Source organism: Fusarium vanettenii, assembly GCF_000151355.1.
Source record: "Fusarium vanettenii 77-13-4 chromosome 4 genomic scaffold NECHAsca_3_chr4_2_0, whole genome shotgun sequence".
NCBI lineage: Eukaryota > Fungi > Ascomycota > Sordariomycetes > Hypocreales > Nectriaceae > Fusarium > Fusarium vanettenii.
Genome location: NW_003315879.1, coordinates 1331572 through 1350208, shown reverse-complemented (window position 1 = coordinate 1350208; position 18637 = coordinate 1331572). Strand labels below are relative to the sequence as shown.

General features: G+C 54.5%; 5 protein-coding genes across 5 annotated transcripts; 2 read left to right on the top strand and 3 right to left on the bottom strand.

Annotated features, from left to right (window-relative positions):
- Positions 1-104: 104 nt before the first annotated feature.
- Positions 105-1194, top strand: NECHADRAFT_102553 (uncharacterized protein). Its single transcript, XM_003052076.1, has 3 exons — positions 105-237; positions 529-601; positions 653-1194. Exons 1-3 carry the CDS (start codon positions 165-167, stop codon positions 921-923), a joined length of 417 nt encoding a protein of 138 aa, XP_003052122.1. The 5' UTR covers positions 105-164; the 3' UTR covers positions 924-1194.
- A 4916-nt stretch (positions 1195-6110) lies between these two features.
- On the top strand, positions 6111-10634 carry NECHADRAFT_100039 (uncharacterized protein; the record flags this gene model as incomplete). Its single annotated transcript, XM_003052075.1, has 8 exons — positions 6111-6249; positions 6365-6385; positions 6796-6915; positions 6968-7029; positions 7088-7934; positions 7986-8882; positions 8934-10234; positions 10287-10634. The coding sequence occupies 8 exons, from the start codon at positions 6111-6113 to the stop codon at positions 10392-10394; spliced, it is 3495 nt and encodes a 1164-aa protein (XP_003052121.1). The 3' UTR covers positions 10395-10634.
- A 572-nt stretch (positions 10635-11206) lies between these two features.
- Positions 11207-13009, bottom strand: NECHADRAFT_100038 (uncharacterized protein; the record flags this gene model as incomplete). The annotated part of the gene is made up of 2 exons (XM_003051628.1): positions 12350-13009; positions 11207-12194 (listed from the first exon to the last, which is right to left on the bottom strand). Exons 1-2 carry the CDS (start codon positions 12556-12558, stop codon positions 11207-11209), a joined length of 1197 nt encoding a protein of 398 aa, XP_003051674.1. The 5' UTR covers positions 12559-13009.
- Positions 13010-14686: 1677 nt separating this feature from the next.
- NECHADRAFT_102552 (uncharacterized protein) lies at positions 14687-15860 on the bottom strand. Its single transcript, XM_003051627.1, has 2 exons — positions 15347-15860; positions 14687-15285 (listed from the first exon to the last, which is right to left on the bottom strand). The coding sequence occupies exons 1-2, from the start codon at positions 15508-15510 to the stop codon at positions 14940-14942; spliced, it is 510 nt and encodes a 169-aa protein (XP_003051673.1). The 5' UTR covers positions 15511-15860; the 3' UTR covers positions 14687-14939.
- A 1255-nt stretch (positions 15861-17115) lies between these two features.
- On the bottom strand, positions 17116-18345 carry NECHADRAFT_100036 (uncharacterized protein). The gene is made up of 3 exons (XM_003051626.1): positions 18072-18345; positions 17736-17990; positions 17116-17663 (listed from the first exon to the last, which is right to left on the bottom strand). The coding sequence occupies exons 1-3, from the start codon at positions 18126-18128 to the stop codon at positions 17448-17450; spliced, it is 528 nt and encodes a 175-aa protein (XP_003051672.1). The 5' UTR covers positions 18129-18345; the 3' UTR covers positions 17116-17447.
- Positions 18346-18637: the final 292 nt, after the last annotated feature.

The window sequence follows — 18637 nt, the reverse complement described above, 5'->3', positions numbered from 1 at the left end:
TGACCTCTCAACGTCGCCGATGCCAATTTTCGGCGGCGAAGGTTGATTTTTGGGGGGCGGGCCAGCAAATCTGGGATTCATTATCAACCTCACCTCCAAAACGACGAAAAAACCGCCCCTTCACCTCAACCACCTCCCGCGAGACCGACCCCAGATTATTCAAGATGGCTGCAATCATCAAGGCTGCTAATGCCAAGATCCGGTCCAACCCGGTATCTGATTACATCTGCTCGACCCGTACGTTTTCCAGAATCGCCCTTGTCATGCTTTTCCCAAGAGCTCCGATTCGTCGCCGAGAGCGGAAATATGTCATGTCGCGATCCAACACCTGAACCGACGACTGTTATAGCTCTCGTGGAGTGTTTTTGACACTGGGGAATAATGCGCACAAGCTGTGTCTCTTATCGCTCAAGTCAATTGACGTGCGGACAAGCTTGAAGTTGCTGCCAGCTGCGACTTGGTCATGGAGCACGGCAGCTCCGGAGGCATCAATATGCGACAATGTAGACTGACTCTTGACTATTTCAGACTTCTGGGGTCCCGTTTCCAACTTTGGCATTCCCCTTGCCGCCATCATGGACACACAGAAGAGCCCTGAACTGTAAGACTAACCTCCTTTGCGTAGAGGTCGTAACTGACTCATCTCCTCCAGCATCTCGGGACAGATGACCGGTGCCCTCATCATCTACGCTGGTACCTTTATGCGCTACTCTCTGGCTGTGACACCCCGAAACTACCTCCTCTTTGCCTGCCACTTTGTCAACGCCGGCGCCCAGCTCACCCAAGGATACCGATGGCTCAACTACCACTACTGGGGCGGAAAGGAGGACATGGCAAAGGAGCAGCTGGTGCATGCGGCAGAGGTGGCCAAGAACAAGGTTGAGAAGGCCGGCGAGAAGGTTCAGAGCGCCGTCAGCAAATAAGAGGAGAATAGACCGAAAACACCCGGTCAGGATCGGTGTGTCGGGAACGGACGCCGTTCACTGTGGGAGCATCCCCGGGCTTGACCTCGGGGTTCGGAGAGTGTCACACGCGGCCACGCAATTCCATGTACACCTACGAGAAACTTCCCCATGCTCCTAGTCGAGAGGGCACCTAGAGGTTGGGGTACCTGCAGTGATTGCCCAGAGAGGTGCTAGAGAAGGACATTATTCGCTTTCTGGGGAACATTAGATGAATCAATTTGGTTAGAACAACAGACCGCGCCCCGGGAGCCACACCAGAAGCTCGAGGAGCGAGTGAGCGTGAAGAACTGTCCCCCGCAAAACGCAGACAAGAAGCCTTCCCCCGGGAACGCTCCCGAGCTGCTCGACTTGGTTGATGGTGATGTAGAACCGCCAATGAACCGGCAACTCTCCAGCCGTGCATCAGTGGTGTCGCCTCGAAGCTCCAGATGGCGCATGCGAAACACTCGACTGCATACCCACGACTTCCACAACTCCCAAGTCCTGCTGAGTGTCTGTATGTATGCACCCCCACAGGCGGCGGCTAAAGGGACAACGAGGGACAGACGCCCTGACCACTAGATAGCCCAGGCCACATGAAACCTCATCTCGGGAAAAGAGAAAGAAGATCTGGGTTGGAGTGGGCCCGGTTGGGGACCCCGATCTTGCGTGTCAAGCAGTCCCAGGGCCCCTGGAACTCTCTTCTCGTGCCTGGCCTGTGCCCGGGAGGGCCAAGGTGAAGGGCGACTAAGCTTGCTCGGTGCCGTTGCCATTATTAAATCTGAGGTCACGGAGCGTGGCATCAAACCCTTGGCCAGGCGAAGTTGGGTAATGTTCTGGTCGGATTCTGCCCGTGAGCGTGGAGTCGTATGCCGAGAGGCTGCCAATCCTCGTCGAGGATTCTCGGTGGACGTCGCTGTGGACTTGTAACGCCGGGGAGACCCGCCGTTATTGCCAAATCATTACCGGATCCGCGTGTTGCCTTTTCTAGCCGGTGCTTGGAGATGGGGATGGAGGCGCATCTGATGTTCGAGTCCCCTTGTCAGACTCCCACATGATGCGCGCCATCTGCAGCACGTCACGGCAGCTCGTCCTCAAGAGGACAAGGGGAGGCAGGAAAATGAGCACCGTCGGGGAGATAAGGAAAATGTCGCGGACATGTTTCTGGGCTGATGAACTGTGCTGACTGGTTCGCCTGTCGTCGGTCGTTGGCTGTGTGCATCTCGCAGCAACGACGTGTGCTTGGGTGCGAGCAAGATTCATTGTTTCACAAGCATACACATACGCATACGCACGCAACACAACGCATAGACATGCCTACATAAGCATACACACCCAAAGAGTCGATCGTCGAGGCAAACTCGCTCCCGGTCCCCGGCCATGCAAGGTCGACCGGCATTGGTGAGGGGAGAGGCGTCTGTCAGTGCCGCGAATTGTTTCGGCCGACACCCAATCCAATCCGCGAATGTCACGAATAGTCAAATCTAGAAATGCCTTCCTCTTCGGCTCTTGTTCAGCCCTACCCCAATTGACCTCGATTGGTCTCGATTTAACCTTGTTCAGCCGTCACCGACTTCCAATTTGGGTGAGCTCGGAGGGGTACACCGAAGGCCGACCTCGGAGCTAGCTCGCTATTTTGGACGGCGGAGATGTCGCCGGCATGAACTTCCCAGTAGGAAAAAGGCAGAGAGAAGGGTTTCAGGAAGATCCCCCAAGAAGAGCAGGAGTAGGAGCTGCCAGCCGCCTTCACTGCTACAGGTCGGACGAGGGGGGAGAAATGCGCACCAATGGAATAGCCGACTTAGTCAAATCGACTAGCTACGATTCGCAATGTGCCGGCCTTCTCCCACCGAGAGAAGATTTCTTCGGCCCAGGTGAGCGACATCCAAGGGACGGGCAGGGGTGGGTGGGTAGGAGGTCCCTTGGAACACGCGCAGTGTCACGGATGCCGCCGTCAATCAAGGTCGACAGACGGGGGTGGTTGTTGGACGGCCTGGGGCCAAGCAGAAACGAGGTGCCGGCCTTCGACCTCCGTGGGGGTGGAGTATGCCGTGGGAATAAACACTTGACAGAGACGGGAGATTGGCCTCGAGAGCTGGCGGCAAGACGTCCGCAGTAGCCTCGGGCTTCTTCGTCTCCTGATCCAAGGAATAAACCACCGAGGCGGCTAACCCTCGTCCCTGATGGCTATCATCGCCTCGTCGGCTATTGACAGTTGCCCTGTGTTAACTATTCGATACGACAGGGCAACAAGGCCTTCACCAATGGACCAAGCGGGCCGGTTATCTGCCACCCCCATGTCACCTCTCCACTGTGCACATGTGTGTTTTTGACCAAGAGCTGGAGTGGGTGGTTGATCATCAATAAGGCCAGCGAGGGATATGGCAAGATGGAGGCGCCGGCGAGCGGCGAGGCGCGCAAAATGCTTCAAAATGCCCGGAACGGCGACGACGCACCCCGCACTCGTAGAATCCGCCGAGCTGGGGGGCTCGGGGCTGGAGCTCGGAGCTCGAGCGAGCTGGAAGCTGGAGATGCGAGTTTGGGTCGGCGAAAACAGCCAGGGGCCGATGGAGGGTTGGTCCCTTCCCTTTGGGTGGTGTGCCCCCCGTGTGGTGGTGGCCGTCCCGTCCGTGGGTGCGCCGTAGACGACGACCATGACGGGAGACCCGTGGCGGGGGACCCAGACAAGGCCGTGACCGTGACACCCATGGCCCATCCCTTGCCATGGGACACACAATCCCGAGATGCTGCAGCACAGAGATGCGATGCGGCGTGCGTCGGGAAACGCTGCTGCGGCTCTGTCGCCGTGTGCGAGAGCCTCGGGGCAGGGATCCAGGGTCATCTCGCCAGATGGTGCTGCATCATCAAGACGAGTCGACACATCCTCGGCATTAAGGAACGCCCAGGGCGATGCAAACGTGGATCCTCTGACTGGACTTCCCTTTGTCCATGGCATGGCAAGCCATGGGCAGAGACCACACACAGCATGCTCGTCGCTACGCCGGCGTCAGGCGGGTGGGACATTACAACCTCTAGAGGTAAAGTTGCGGTGCGGGCAACCTCTAGAGGTAAGGCGTGAGTACAGGTAGAACCTCTAGAGGTAAGGTGCGCTCAGGTCGGTGTACGTGGACGAAACGCAGAGAAGCGCTCAGAGTACCTTTGGACCGGATTGTTGAGGAGCAGAAAATTTCTTTTGCCGAGCGAAGGAGGGGAGCGAGCGCACACACCACGGCGCAGCGTCGGTCGCGCGTTGGACTGGGCAGCGGTTGTTGTTGAGATTATATGAAAAGCTTGGGAGATAGATACTGAGATATAGGCCGATAGAGCTGATAGAGACCAAAACCTGAGCCAAAACAAACAAGTCATGGCCAGGAGAACTGTGCACTATCGATGGGTGCTGATTGGCCAATGGCTTTTGGCTGAGCCAGAAGACAAAACGAGTTGCGTCAACTCTCCCGCGCGACCTTTTTTTTTTCTGCTTGGCTCGCTTTTCTCGTCGCAAACAACACCGAGACAGATCATGGCCCCCATCCACAGCCGTCCATAAGCCAATAGCTCATCTTGTCGCACTAGTTAGTTATGCATCCAAATCCACTCGTTCACTTTCCTCATCTCCAACAGCCGGTGCTTGGTCCGCCTGAGTCTGTTCGGCCATCTGATAGGTGCTCTTCCCGTGTCGCTCGTTTCTCCCTCGTCCTCACCACCATGCCATGGATCTTGCTATGCCCATCCATCGCCTCCCGTCCCGGCCGGGACTTGTGAATCTGCCACCACATCTCGCACCATACACGCCCCCCATGCCCCCATGTGTCTTGTCATTTTGCCTGTTCCCGGGCGAGGCGCGGGTCAAGTCCATCATCAACCCATGTCGATGGTACACGGTGCTCACGATGCGTACTGCGGCGCACCACCACCACGTTTCTCCCAAGCTCATTCCCCCCCAGTTTTCCGGGGTCTAGTCTACCATGCCTCTGTCTGCGCTCCTCCTCCTCCTCCTCCCACAGCCGCCATGCTGTACAGTTGCTGCTGTTGCCTCTGCCTCTGCTTCTCCCGCCGCTCTATGCATACATAGGACGCAACCCCCCGTTGCTTGCTGCAGCACCTCGACCGGCCCGGTCCAACAGCATCCATGAATATCTCCATGGATCCGTAGATGCCAGATGAACGCCTCCCGGGAGCCCAGAAAGGTAGCCTGCCCAGTGGGAGAAATGACGACTGCTTGCCTGGACAACAGAGACAGGAACAGGGTCTAAGGAATCTGGCTCGGCGAGGTACCTGCAGTGCACGCCGCGGCTGTATGGCCGAGCCAAGTCCCACCCCCAGCTCCGTTAGCTGGTGATCGTCTGGAGACTTTTTTCTCCTCCTCTCATTTCTGCCGTGATCAAATGGTATTCAAAGTCCGCACCTCTATTGCCGTTTTGGTATGCTGTAGGCGAGGACTCAAACTCCGATCGAGGTCCGTTGAAGACACGGCTGGTAAACCGCCGACTAATTAGGTAGCGGGTGGCATGGTTCCTTGGTGTCAACCGCCGGCTCTATCAAGCTTCGGAGGGGGCAGACGGAGCTGCTACGGACATTCTCTGAGTGAGTGAGGTAGCGACCGCGCCGTCCCCGCCTGCGCGCACCGCACCGTCGTCTGGAGGTACAAGCCATTTTCCTGGGATGAATGCGCCTTCCCACTCCATCATGATGGGCATCTCTCAAGACACGCCCTCCGCGCCTCCGCCTTCCCAATTACACTCCCTCCCGTCCTGGGTAGCTCTTTCCCCCCCGGCGGCCGGGTGTGTCACCGACGAGTCTCATCGAGCTTGCGATGGCGCTTGGGGTCGTCCCTACAAAATCCCCTCGCCCGCCTGCCTCTCTCTTCCTCGCATTCTCTCCCCTCTAACCCTCCAACCCTTTCCCCTTTGCTACAGAGTATCACCTTCATCCTCACGCCGCCTCTCTGTGCTACTGGGTGATATCGCGGTCAATTCGTGAGCTGGAAGAGCTGTCGTGGTATCTTCATACCGACAAGCGTGCTCGTTACCCCACCACCAAAGAAAAGACCCCGCCATCCCCGAGCTCTCGACTGCGAAGCTCCCCCTCTCCGCCAGAGCTTGTCGCCTGCCTCCATCACCAGCAGCTCCGTTCGCTTTCAGTTGTCTCTGACACCAATCGCCCAACATGACTGCCGAAGCCCCCCAGCAGCCCCTCACCTTCAACGATGTCTTCGAGGAGGATGAGGTCGAGGAGATAAAGGAGGCCAACACGGTCCACCACATCCGTGCCAACTCCAGCATCATGCACGTGAAGAAGATTCTCGGTGAGTACCTGGCGCGCGCTTCAGGGCCGTCAATGGCTTCGCAAACGGGCCCAATGGCTCCTTTTGCGCTTACTCAAAGAACCCTCGCTGACTCGGCTCTCTTCGCTTTCTACAGTCGCCAACCGTGGTGAAATTCGTAAGTCACAGCTGACCCATTCCCTTGATCGGACCCGCAATCGGCTAACATGTGAACAGCCATTCGTGTATGCTGCCCTTCCATTCCTTCCAACCGACCGTCCAATTTTAGACACTGCCAAGCTAACGCGAATACCCCATGATAGATTTTCAGAACTGTGAGTCCTGGCCCTCGGCATTGGTCGATTTGTTTTGTCTGGGATACAGCGACTAACCCTCACTAGGCTCACGAGCTGTCTCTGCACACTGTTGCAGTCTTCAGGTACCCCTCACTTGAATCCACGGTCCACCGGCGCGAGTGTTCATAAACTAACTCTCTCAGTTATGAGGATCGGTTGAGCATGCACCGACAGAGTACGAGACTACCCTGTTCCATGCTTCAATGATCACCTTGCTGACCACGTTCCACAGAGGCCGATGAAGCCTACGTCATTGGCAAGCGAGGACAGTACACCCCTGTCGCCGCGTACCTGGCTGGTGATGAGATTATCAAAATTGCCGTTGAGCACGGCGTGCAGATGATCCACCCTGGTACGACTAAACCTTCGGTATCCGGGATTCCCCACGCTAACTTGGTCCCCAGGATACGGTTTCCTCTCCGAGAACGCCGAGTTTGCCCGCAATGTCGAGAAGGCTGGCCTCATTGTAAGTCTAAATCTACCCCACCACTCCCGTCATGTCCGTGCACTAACCCCGGACCTAGTTCGTCGGCCCCTCTCCCGACGTGATCGATGCTCTCGGTGACAAGGTCTCTGCCCGAAAGCTTGCCAACGCTGCCAACGTCCCCGTCGTCCCTGGTACCAAAGGTGCTGTCGAGCGGTACGAGGAGGTCAAGGAATTCACTGACAAGTATGGCTTCCCCATCATCATCAAGGCTGCCTTCGGTGGTGGTGGCCGAGGTATGCGAGTCGTCCGGGAGCAGGAGAGCCTGAAGGAGTCCTTCGAGCGTGCCACCTCCGAGGCCAAGACTGCCTTCGGTAACGGCACCGTCTTTGTCGAGCGATTCCTTGACAAGCCCAAGCACATCGAGGTCCAGCTTCTCGGTGACAACCACGGCAACATTGTCCACCTGTACGAGCGTGACTGCTCCGTCCAGCGACGACACCAGAAGGTCGTTGAGATTGCCCCTGCCAAGGACCTCCCCGCCGATGTCCGTGACAACATTCTTAACGATGCTGTCCGTCTGGCCAAGACTGCTGGCTACCGCAATGCAGGCACTGCGGAGTTCCTGGTTGACCAGCAGAACCGCTACTACTTCATCGAGATCAACCCTCGTATCCAGGTCGAGCACACCATCACTGAGGAGATCACTGGTATCGACATTGTCGCTGCTCAGATCCAGATCGCTGCTGGTGCTACTCTTGGCCAGCTCGGTCTTACCCAGGACCGCATTTCCACCCGTGGTTTCGCTATCCAGTGCCGAATCACTACCGAGGATCCCGCCCAGGGCTTCCAGCCTGATACTGGCAAGATCGAGGTTTACCGCTCTTCTGGTGGTAACGGTGTCCGTCTGGACACTGGTAACGGTTATGCCGGTGCTGTCATCACTCGTAAGTGTACACATACATCGATTCACTAAGACGTTACTAACTCCAAATTAGCCCACTACGATAGCATGCTTACCAAGCTGTCCACACATGCCAGCACATACGAGATTGCCCGCAGAAAGTCTCTGCGTGCTCTGATTGAGTTCCGTATCCGAGGTGTCAAGACCAACATCCCCTTCCTGGCTTCCCTCCTCACCCACCCCACCTTCATCGATGGAAACTGCTGGACCACCTTCATCGACGACACTCCTCAGCTCTTCGACCTCATTGGCAGCCAGAACCGTGCCCAGAAGCTGCTGGCTTACCTCGGTGACGTTGCCGTCAACGGCAGCAGCATCAAGGGCCAGATCGGCGAGCCCAAGTTCAAGGGTGAGATCGCCGTCCCTGAGCTCATCAACTCTGCTGGCCAGAAGATCGACACCACCCTGCCCTACCAGAAGGGATGGCGAAACATCATCCTTGAGCAGGGCCCCAAGGCCTTTGCCAAGGCTGTCCGCGATTACAAGGGTACCCTTCTCATGGATACCACCTGGCGTGACGCCCACCAGTCTCTCCTGGCTACCCGTGTCCGTACCGTTGATCTCCTGAACATCGCCAAGGAGACCAGCCATGCACTCTCCAACCTCTACTCTCTTGAGTGCTGGGGTGGTGCCACCTTCGATGTCGCCATGCGATTCCTCTACGAGGACCCCTGGGACCGACTCCGCAAGATGCGAAAACTCGTCCCCAACATCCCCTTCCAGATGCTTCTCCGTGGTGCCAACGGTGTTGCCTACGCCTCGCTGCCCGACAACGCCATTGACCACTTCGTTGACCAGGCCAAGAAGAACGGTGTTGATATCTTCCGTGTCTTTGATGCTCTCAACGACATCAACCAGCTTGAGGTCGGTATTAAAGCAGTTCACAAAGCTGGGGGAGTTGTTGAGGGTACCGTGTGCTTCTCCGGAGATAGTGAGTCTTCTCCCCTCGATTATTAGTAACCTCTGCTGACCATACATGTAGTGTTGAACCCCAACAAGAAGTACAACCTCGAGTACTACCTCGACCTTGTCGAGAAGCTCGTCAACCTCGACATTCACGTCCTGGGTATCAAGGATATGGCTGGTGTTCTCAAGCCCCATGCCGCTACCCTCCTGATCGGCTCTATCCGCAAGAAGTACCCCGATCTCCCCATCCACGTCCACACCCACGACTCTGCCGGTACCGGTGTGGCCTCCATGGTTGCTTGCGCCAAGGCTGGTGCTGATGCTGTCGATGCTGCCACTGACAGCCTGTCTGGCATGACCTCTCAGCCCAGCATCAACGCCATCATTGCCTCGCTTGAGGGTTCTGACCTTGACCCTGGTCTGGATGCCAAGCTTGTCCGATCCCTCGACGTCTACTGGTCCCAGCTCCGCCTGCTCTACTCTCCCTTCGAGGCCCATCTCGCCGGCCCCGATCCCGAGGTTTACGAGCACGAGATTCCTGGTGGTCAGCTGACCAACATGATGTTCCAGGCTTCTCAGCTTGGTCTTGGATCTCAGTGGCTTGAGACCAAGAAGGCCTATGAGCACGCCAACGATCTCCTTGGCGACATTGTCAAGGTCACCCCCACCTCCAAGGTCGTCGGTGATCTTGCCCAGTTCATGGTCTCTAACGGCCTCTCCCCTGAGGACGTCAAGGCTCGTGCCTCTGAGCTCGATTTCCCCGGCTCCGTTCTGGAGTTCCTTGAGGGTATGATGGGTCAGCCCTACGGCGGCTTCCCCGAGCCTCTGCGATCTGATGCCCTCCGTGGCCGACGCAAGCTCGACAAGCGACCTGGTCTGTACCTCGACCCCGTCGACTTCACCAAGACCAAGCGCGATCTTGCCAAGAAGTACGGTGCCCCCATCACCGAGTGCGACATTGCCTCGTACGTCATGTACCCCAAGGTCTTTGAGGACTACAAGAAGTTTGTCGCCCAGTACGGCGATCTTTCCGTCCTGCCCACTCGATACTTCCTTTCTCGCCCTGAGATTGGTGAGGAGTTCAACGTTGAGCTCGAGAAGGGCAAGGTTCTTATCCTCAAGCTCCTTGCTGTCGGCCCCCTGTCCGAGAACACTGGCCAGCGTGAGGTCTTCTTCGAGATGAACGGCGAGGTCCGACAGGTCACCGTTGTTGACAAGAAGGCCGCCGTTGAGAACATTAGCCGACCCAAGGCTGATGCTGGTGACAGCAGCCAGGTTGGCGCTCCCATGTCTGGTGTGCTGGTCGAGCTCCGAGTCCACGAGGGCTCCGAGGTCAAGAAGGGTGACCCTCTTGCTGTCCTCTCTGCCATGAAGATGGTGAGTAACTCTATCATGTGTATTTGTAAACAGTTGCTAACTTTGATTCCAGGAAATGGTCATCTCTGCTCCCCACAGCGGAAAGGTTGCCAGCCTCCAGGTCCGGGAGGGTGACTCGGTCGACGGCTCCGACCTTGTCTGCCGCATTGAGAAGGCTTAATTACACGCAAAAGGAGATTGAAATGTTGCTTTGCAGTAAAAGGGTTGGGAAGAATTGCTTTATGGGTATGGATAACTGAGCGGAGTACCTCACAGAGAAGCTGATGGGAGAAAGCTCTGGGTTCGGCGCGAGGAGACGTCCTATGAATGAATAGCCTTTTGAACAGGACTTTGAATACAATTATGAATAGCTTCAGTCGTTAGGATACCTTTTGAATCAGAAGTTGCGTTCTGAAGAGTATCAAGTAGGCACCTTTGAGACGGGGGGTGACATGTCTTGAACCTGGCCGTGAGAAGTAACATAGATTGCTTTTACTGACTCTAAGATTGCTATTATATGAAATACCGATGAAATATTCATAAATGTTTACTAAGGATTAGCACCTAGCTATCATAAATCAGGTGGTCAAATTGGCGTGCCGAATATCCGATCCTCCTGGGAGATTCATTTTAACTTGAGCTCCTGGTTGTGGACTATCACTAACGGTATATGCAGCAATGGATTCAAGGCGATACACGTGTAACAAGGCTTTTCTTTTCTAAGCGCTCCTCCTCCCTTCTCACTTTTAAGCTCGAGCAGAGCTGTTTAAGAGAGATGTTGTGAGAGGAGGTAAAGAAGATAGTTGATGGGGTAAAATCTACTGGTAAACAAATATCCATCCAATACGCCAATCCATAGTCCAACTCCATAAGCCAAACCAAACTCCCAGCATACCCACATGGCGTACATGTCAATGCGTGAAACTCCAAAAACCCAGCCATAAGTTTTGCGTCTCATATCCAAAGCCTCGTCAAGTCCTATCAACCGGTTACTTAAAACTGGTATGGCTTGGCACCTGGGTACGCCTCATATGTAGGTGAGCGCTGTGGTCGTGCAAAGCCCGAGTTGAAGTCAAATCCGGAGTTGTTGTTGATGGGGGACTGGGGCTCCTGGGGGTACTGTCGCTGGGGGACAGGGTGGGAGCCATAGTGTGTCTCGGGGGCTGGGGTATGAGATTGCTGGCCGTAACCGTAGTCATGCTGAGGAGCGGGGGACTGACGAGCAGGCTGGGCGTAGGCGTAGTCGTTTTGGGGAGCGGGAGATTGGCGATATCCGTTAAAGTCGTCCTGAGGAGCTTGTCTCGCGCCGAAGCCCTGGGGAGCTGGCGAAGGACCACCTCGATATCCACCATAGTTTGCGTGATCATTCTGAACTGAAGACTGGCCATAGCCTTGCATCTGACCATATCCTTGGCCCTGGCCATATCGTTCATTACCAGTGGGGGCTTCAAATGCCTGGTCTGAGTAACCATTTCCACCAATCGAGTTGTAATTGTATGCCTGATGATCAATGGGCGAGTAGGCATCCTGGGCCTGGTTATGGGCCAAGTAACCGTTTGAGTTGTTGGTCGGTTGGCTGTATGGGTCCAACCGGCCTGACCCGTTGTTCATGACGCCCACCTGCTGGCCTGTAGCTGGCTTCTTGGCAAGCGAGTCCAGCTCGACAGCTTCCTCATGAACCATGACCTTCTTGTTGCTGGCCTCGTCCCAGCTGGGCATTTCGGGGAGGGCATCATCGTTTCGCGGCTTGGACATTTCGAACTCGGCGTACTGGGGTGGCTCGGAGTGAGAGGACTTGGGTGCAGGCGCAAACTGGGGCGCAGTCGAGTTCATAGTCGAGGGGTTCATAGGAGGCTCTGATCGGTATCCGTGGTGCTGGTTCTGGGGAGCGTAAGGGTCGTCGAGATGCTTGATTTTGCGGCCGCCAGGAGGATCGCAAGCGCCGCAGCAGTTGCCGCAGCACTGGAGGCATTGGAAGCAGCTACAGCAGCACGAGAGACCACAGCAACAGCAGCGGATGATACACCAGAGGATGCTGAATATGATGAGACCACCAATGATGATGACGCCAATAACCGGCCACCTGGATGTTGTTAGTGGGGGAATAACACGACTTATACGATAGACAGCACGCACTTGCACCAGGGCACGGTCATGCAGTTGTCCCAGCTTGAGAAGGCGGTCGCAAAATCATCAACTTTTTGTGCGGCGTCGGCGACTGCAGCGTTGCCAACCTCTTGTCGCCGCACCAGACCCGCGGCAAGGCTTCGAATGACCTTGTCCTTGACGATCTCCCAGTCGCTTGCCCGGAGACTCCGGGCCATGGCCTCATCGATAGAGGGCATTGTGGCGGTTTTTATGAAGTCGAGTAAATGATGATGTGAGTATCGAATAATGAATGTTTCGGCAAGCTCGTCAAGATAGGTGTGGTAGCTATCGAGATAAGTTCGAGGGGTATTCCAAGAGAGTGGTGTTGCTCCGTCGCATGAGCTGAGTGAGTAGATGGTTCACAACGCGCGTCTGTCGGTTGACTGAGAAACGATTGAATCTATTAATGGAGCTCCTGCAGCTGAATACGAATGATTCGGATTTTCAACGCGGATGTGCCTTTCGGGCTGTCGTGGAATGAAGGGACACAGCGGACGGGTGTCAGTCGAGTGATTCAAACAGAAGGTAAAGCGACGCTCGCGTCGATAAAGAGAAAAAGAGAGTATAAGCGAAAAAGAGTGAGAGTAAAATCCAAACAAGGATCGAAAAAGATGCCGTAGAGGCGGTGGCCGTGTCAGCACAAGGGCGTTTAAAAGAGGGAGGCTTGAGTTCAAGAATAGAAAGTGAGGGAGGAAAGAAGGAAGCAACACGCGGCCCAGAAGCCAGTCAGAGGGGACCAAAGGGAACCGACGGGGAGGTTTAACAGGCACAGGCGGAGGTGGGTTCAAAGGAGGCGCTGGGAACGGAGGGACGCTAGTGGTCTGCGGCGTGGTAATTTACCCCTTGGAGGGCGCCAAGGACCCCTGTCGAGCAAGATGCTGAAACCGTGAAACCTTGGGGGCCATGCAGGCTCGCGCTTGACAGTGGACGATCCAGTCGAGTCGTTTACGGTCCCAACAATACGCGGCTGGACAAAGAACGAGTGTCTACGGAGGTAGGTATACAAAGTACGTGGAATAAAGATCCGAGAAGAGATGACCGTACAGAAACACATTGTCATGGATATCGTCGTTTGATCGTCAACCATGGTCTAGCCCTTGCCAGACGAGGTTGGGGCGATCACCAGTTCGTGAGACATTCTCTAGGGAGGCTGTGAACGAAACCTGCAAATCCTCATTATGAGACAGACAGACGCAAGAATCGGCAATGCCGTCATGACGTCAAAGCAGGTTTCGTCATGGCTCTCTCTATGCTACTTCTGTGGCGTTGTATCTTGAAAACATCAACATGAGAAGGAGAAGGATAAAATCAAAGAGTTCACCCGTCAATCAGGTCAACCTCTGACTACGCCGTCCTCGGCACTGAGTGATATAAATTCGAGCTAATTCCTGTCAAACCATATGCTGCCACTCTCACGTCAAACAACCCCCGTCCTGGTGCGGCACGAGGTCCGCATGGCATGGGTAAGGTTCATTCTCTTGCGGGATGGTTTCATCTACATGAGCATCGAGAGAACGACCAACCTTAAATGTCGTGATGAAAGTGTCAAAAGTTTGAGCATTCTATATCATCAATCCCTGGAAATTCCCATATTCATCATTATTCTCCCATGCAACTTAACTTGGGCTGTCCCTCTTCTCTGATGCGGGCAATCCAGGGGCTCCCGAAATGACAGGGTCACTTCGATAACCGGACGATCCTGTCGCAGGCCTGACTAGAAAAGCTGAAACACATGACAGGAGAAGCTGTCATTGAACATCATTTCCCTCAACTCGGCAAGTCTTAAGCATCATTATAGGACAAACTGCTCATTCATTGGTCTATGCCGCTTTTTAACTCTGTGCCGCGTCTCTCACCGCCAGGAACTTTGACTTTTGCTCGGCCCCGAGGATGAGTTTGACTTTGTGGTGTTGTAATTGTGATATGCAAAAAGGATTGACATTGACAAATTATTCTAGCTACCTGATCATCGTTAATTGCTACACCAAAACAACCAATCAACCCTTTTGAGTACACGCTCCGTTTATGACGTTTCATGCAGACTCAACGGCTGTGGCTGTGGATGAGAGGTCGTGTCTCGTCGAGTGAACCACTGACAGCGGAGTGGCGCCCGCTTGTCACTCGATGTTGCCCACGGATCCTCCAGAGCACATGAATGGTTGGATGTTGAACACTATCGTGGACTGACAGCTCGAATGGACCTGGACCTGGGACCGGATCCCCGCCTTGCATTGCGGAGCAGTCGATCATGGCAGCCAACACAAGTAGGACCTTGAGCTATGAAGCACAGGTCCCTCTCACCTCGATAGATACTTTTAAATCAGTATGATGAAACTTGAGTATGACGTTAAATGATTTCTCAGTGTGTACAAAGCTATATTGAGCGTATCAAGAGCAGATATTGCTGAGCAAGTGAGACAAGATGATGCCCTTGCCATCACCATATTACACGAATAACCTCCATCGCCTCTATCGTAAAGCCTGACGGTAGTAAAGCCATTCAGTCCAATTCAATTCCAGAAACGCCTCATCAGTGGTATCCTTTTTCCCCAAGCGGCCGTTCCAGCATCGTCATCCCTTACTTGCCCGGGGGAGGGCCAGCAGGCGGCGTGTAGCCTGGGTCGTCGCGCTGATATGTGCCCTGAGGAGGCTGAACACCAGAGTACTGCTGCCCTTGACCATAGTATCCATCGTTGGGGTTAAAGGTGGTGCCCGTGTACTGGGGCTGCTGGTGCTGGGCGTAGGCAGGTGGAGGAGGGGGCGGGCCGTATCCATACTGCTGCTGGTGGTTGTAGTCGCCCTGGTTGTAGTCGTGCATCTGGTGGTTGTTCTGGTTGTTGCCCCAAGGCTTGTTGTTGGGCGCCATCCAGCCAGTGCCGTAAATGGGCGTGGCGCCACGGCGGCGGCGACGACGAGAGGAGAATCTAAGAGAAACATAGTCAGTATCTTGCGGTGAATGGAATGGAGGATGAAGAGATGGCTTACAGGCATGTCAGGATGAGGAAGAAGAGGAAAATGCAGACGCCGGCAAGGACCCAGCGTCCCCAGTAGGACCAGTTGCTACGCCTACATTCGCGGCGGAAGCTATCATAGACGTAGCCATAAGGGCAACCCCAGGCGCGCTCAAAGATTTCCTCGACGGGCGCCATGGCAGAGTGTTGATTAAGTAGATGCGCGATGAAAACTCGCGATGTGGGTGATGAAGTTTTTTCTTTGTTGAATGTCTGTGGACGAGGTTGGTCGAGAGACGAGGCTGTCTAAGGTATGTATGGATGTAGTGGTTGTCGCAAACACGGGCGCGCAAAAGCCCAATCCGACCACGGTTAGCGAAGGGGGGGGGCGGCGTCGAATCGGTTGTTTAATGACGTGGACTACTGGTAATAGTAAAACCAAACAGGTGGTGACGTCGAACAATAGATGGAGGAGGGAGAGTTTTTGATTTTGTAGGTGAGAAAATAGGTATCGAAGGTCAAGTGAATCACCTGGTGCGAGGGGAAAGAGAGAAAGAGGCAGCCAATGCAATCAAGCGGGAACACACGTATTTTTCTACTGCGAGTCGTCAAGAGAAAGCCAAGCTACCAAGCCCAAAGCCAAGAGAAATCCCGGCACGCCCAAACCGTCATCCCACTCGCTCAATCACGACCAGTTTACGCTGGCTACTGGGCATCACAAGGACCTTTTTTCTCGGCACGCCCACTTTTTCGGCTCATTTGTCATTTATCTCGTGGCTGTGCCCAGAAGGTGTCTTGAGCTGTTTCGGAGCTTGGCGATGGAGGTGGGAGCATTGCTGTAACGATTTTGCCTTTATTGATGCAAGCGAATATGCCGCTCTTCCCGTCGATGCTGACCGTTTGAATGCGATGCCATGTCATTGAATTGAAAAGCAATCCCCAATATATAACAATGGTATTATCTACACCGTGTATTATCAGCTACTTCAATACAATCACTCACCACCTACTCCGTAGACCACCTACAGTAACAAAGTGATCCCACACCGAGGCTCACCTCTCGGTCGGAGAAGCCAAATAATCGAACAACAAAAGTCACCTGCCCTTTTCCATCAAAAATCCTGCTCAGCCTCAACATCGTCGTCTTTCCCTAATCCCGCTTGGGCCTTGAAGCGTCGCCACCAACCTCTTGGCCCCGATTCGGGGATGACGTCTCCCCTTTCCCCAGCCCCGACCGGAGAGCTCCACCCCCGAATTGACAAGGGGATTTACGATAAACCCCAGTTGCCATGCTTGCTGTGCTTCGAGAACCTAGGCTGTGTTGCGAGTAGCTTCTACTAATTAATCACCTACATATCTGTAATGGCGATTGATCTATCCGTATTCCATCACCGCTTGATGTCAGTCCAGACACTGCGATCACCATGATTTAACAAACGATGGAATTCAGCCCAAGCTCTAGATACGAACAGGCCACATCCGGCATGCCCCGTGTTCCCGTCACCCATCATCACACGTCATTACGCAACCGTCGTACAGAAACAAATATCCTTTCACAGGAATTCAAGTTCCAAAAATCAGCCATAATGCACGATATTAACTCAATTAACGACGTGGACAAAGAGTCTCGTGCTGATAAGCGCTAGAGAGACTGCAACATGTCTAGGTAGCATCATTGCATCGTATTGCATCGCATCGCATCAAGCGCTACGACCCGCTCAGTAGTCGTCAGCCGCTGAGCCTCTCTCATAATTCCAAATCCTCAACCTCGTCCGCGAGGCAAAGGTCGCTTCATTCATCCATGTATACAAGGCTCGGTATCCCTTTCATGCCTTCCAGTCCATTCATTGCCATCCATGTCGCTCAAGTCCAGTAAATCCATCCATCGTCACCGAGGACGCCACTACATCCAGATTCCAGAGACAAGGCGAAAGCCGTCTTTCATGGTAATCATCGAGAGGAGAGTCGCTGTCAGAAGATTGACGGCAAGTTGCTTTTAGGCACCAAAAACGCCGTCATGAGACATGATGAAAAGCGACAAAAATTTCAGTATCCCCAACTCCGTTGCCCTTCGTAACGACCAGAATCGTCCATCATATAAGTAAGTGTAAAGGAATTCGTCAAGGATTCGGCGTTTAGAGACCAGCCCTGGGGAAAGAGTATCGCTGGCGTCGAAGCTCGTCGGCCGCCTTCATGTTGCGCTCGGCGGCTTGTTGAGCCTGCTGCCGCGCAGCGAGGGCATTGATCTTCTCACGGGCCTTGATCAGGCTGCTGTTGTCCTGCTGCTTGATCTTGGATCGAATGTCGTAGAGCGTTATGAGGGTTGAGGCTCGGTCGATGTCATCTTCAAACTGTATGGCAGCCTTGTCAGCAGCCAATTCCCAACTCCTTCGAGGAGGCGACAGGTAGTGGAGGCGCCTCACATCAGATTCACCACGGCGAGGAGTGCCGGGGATGGAATTGCCAGCTGAGCCGGGTAGAGAACTGGGTGAGAGGATTCGGCGGCCAAACTTGTCAAACTTGCCCTCTGAGGACCAGTGACGCTGGATGCCCGAAGGGCGTCGTGAGTTATGAGCGGAAGGCGTTGAGTGTGAGGTGGATGCTTGTGCGTCGGTCGTGGTGCGGTTGCTTGTAGAGGGGAGGTTCGCCGTGACGATGGCAGTGGCGGCTTCAGATTCCTGATGCGCACGGGATGTCAGTAATGAGCCATGGCGCGAATCATGGGCACAAAATTGGGAATAGTCATGACGAGAACGTACAGCAGCGCCGAGGTTGCTAAGGTCGGCGAGCACCTGAGAAAGCTGGAGGCTCTCCATGATCGAGATGGCGAGGTAGTGTGTGATGTGTTGTTATGTACGGCGGTGACGGTGATAGTTGTGCTTGTCGGGAATGCTTCCTATCGAGCTCATGTGAAGTCGAGGAGGAAGAAAAGGTTTGGTCAGATTAGAGTGAAGCGGAGGTCAGCGCGGAGGAGGGTGAGGGAGGTATGATGGATTTTATCGAGCACCCCTTGGTTCACAAAAGCTGAGGTGCCAGCGCTGGGTTGACCTGAACCGGGCTGGCTCCTGGGTGAATTTTGGGTTTCCCCTTCAGTGAAGTGGAGGGCAAAGCGGGGAGCCCGCCGCCTCGCGCTTTCCAAAATCAACTGTGGGATTTGTTTAGCGTGTATTGTGCGCGTGTGCCAAGCGGCAGGGGCGAAAGGCGGGTCCCGGTTTTTTTTCCATTGTGGAGGGCACCACGGGCATCTCATCCAAGATCAATCAATCCTTGGGCTTACAATGAATGTCACAGCAAACACACAAAAGGAGGACGAGGGCTTTCTTGC